The 1870-nt window shown below is 21.8% G+C and overlaps 1 protein-coding gene across 1 annotated transcript; it reads right to left on the bottom strand.

The window, feature by feature from the left end:
- On the bottom strand, positions 1-1143 carry PRSY57_0627600 (DnaJ protein, putative; the record flags this gene model as incomplete). Its single annotated transcript, XM_012906649.2, has 1 exon — positions 1-1143. One exon carries the CDS (start codon positions 1141-1143, stop codon positions 1-3), a length of 1143 nt encoding a protein of 380 aa, XP_012762103.1.
- Positions 1144-1870: the final 727 nt, after the last annotated feature.

Below are 1870 nucleotides of genomic sequence, written 5' to 3' on the forward strand. Positions count from 1 at the left end.
TTATAACAAATCTGCAAGTACCTTTTTCTGTTCATCTGTTAACTGTTTAGGAAATTGAATTAAAAATTTGATATATAGGTCTCCAAATTTATTAGAGTTTTTAATAGGCATACCTTTATTTTGTACCCTAAGAACTTCATTATGAAAGGTTACATTTTGTTTATTAATATTAATAGGTTTACCACTAATATGTTCTAAATTTTTTGAGAAACCTATAAGTGCATCTTTCAAAGAAATTTCATATATTTGATGAAGATCGTTATTTACTCTTTCATATATTTTATGTTTTTTCGTTTGTACAATAAATATGATATCTCCATTTTCATAACCTATTTCTTGTTTTCCTTTTTTTTCAAAAACTATTTTATCATTGTTTTTCATTCCTTTTTCAATTTCTAAGGTGAGTTCAATAGTTTTTTCTTCTTTCATACCATTTGGACAATAAGCACATTTTTTATTCCAAGCTTTTCCTCTATCTATACATTCATCATCTTTAATTTTGTTTTGCATAATAAAACCAGGTGCTACTTGTTGTGTAATAGTTTTATAACCTTTTCCACTACATTCTTTCTTCCTCTCAATACAATCATCACTTCTTAAACATTTAACATCTCTTGTATACATAACAGAGAAAAATTCTCCATTATATAATTGTTCTAAATTTATCTCTATATTTAATATTAAACTATCTGCTTTTTTTATTTCTTCTTCTCTTTTAAAACCTGCACCAAAAAATCGTTCATATATATTGAAATGATCACTTGGATCTTCATCCATTTTATTACTTTCCATATTCTTTGCAGCTTCTAAACCGTAACGATCATATATTTTTCTTTTTTCCTCATCACCTAATATTTCATATGCTTCTGCAATTTCACTAAATTTATTATTGGAATTTTTATCTTTAGCTTTATCAGGGTGATATTTTTTTGATAACTTTCTATAAGATTTTTTTATATCATCACTACTTGCATTTTTATCAACGCCTAATACATCATATAATTTCATGCGATCATAGTCGTCATCTGTTTCTTCCTGTGTATACCATGCTTCAATGAATATTTCCCATTTCAATAATTTTTTGAAAATCGTTAAAACAAAAAATACAGCCAAAAATAATAAACAAAATTTTCTATTGATCATGTTTACTTATGTGTTAAATATATATATATATATATATATATATATATATCTTTGTATAAGAGATGTGAAAAAATTTATATTATTTTTCTATACATATAGTCTCTATACACATCAATGCATATATATATATATATATATATTAACGTATTATATATACATTTAAGCGTATGCGTATATAAAAATATACGTGTATATTTAAATTTATGTGTGTATTTATTTATCCATATAGATATAGTTGTTATTTATATGCATATATGTTTATATCCCTTATGATACTCTTCAACTTTTACACAATATAGTAAACGCCTATTTTTTTTCTTTTTTTTATGAACCGTTAAGATGAATTTTTGGCTAGTTAGCTATTTTTTTTAATAATTTATTATTATTTATTTTTTTTTTTTTTTTGGGTATAATTATACAAAGGATATTTATAAGAATATGGTAATGAAGAGTTTTAAAATCATAAAAATGAATAAATAGAGGTTATAAAAAAAATATGAAAAAATTAAACTGATATGTAAATATAAAAAAGAGATAAAAACATAAAACAAATATAAAACTAATGAATAATAAAAAAAAATTTGGAAAATATAAAACAGAACAAAACAAAATAAAACAAATAGTTCTTCTTTATATTTATTTGTATTACTTTTTTATTTTTCTTCATATATATATATATATATATATATATTCAATTGTATAAATTTGTTTGTTTTTTCTTTTATTA

This window comes from Plasmodium reichenowi, chromosome 6 (genome assembly GCF_001601855.1).
Source record: "Plasmodium reichenowi strain SY57 chromosome 6, whole genome shotgun sequence".
NCBI classification, from domain to species: domain Eukaryota; phylum Apicomplexa; class Aconoidasida; order Haemosporida; family Plasmodiidae; genus Plasmodium; species Plasmodium reichenowi.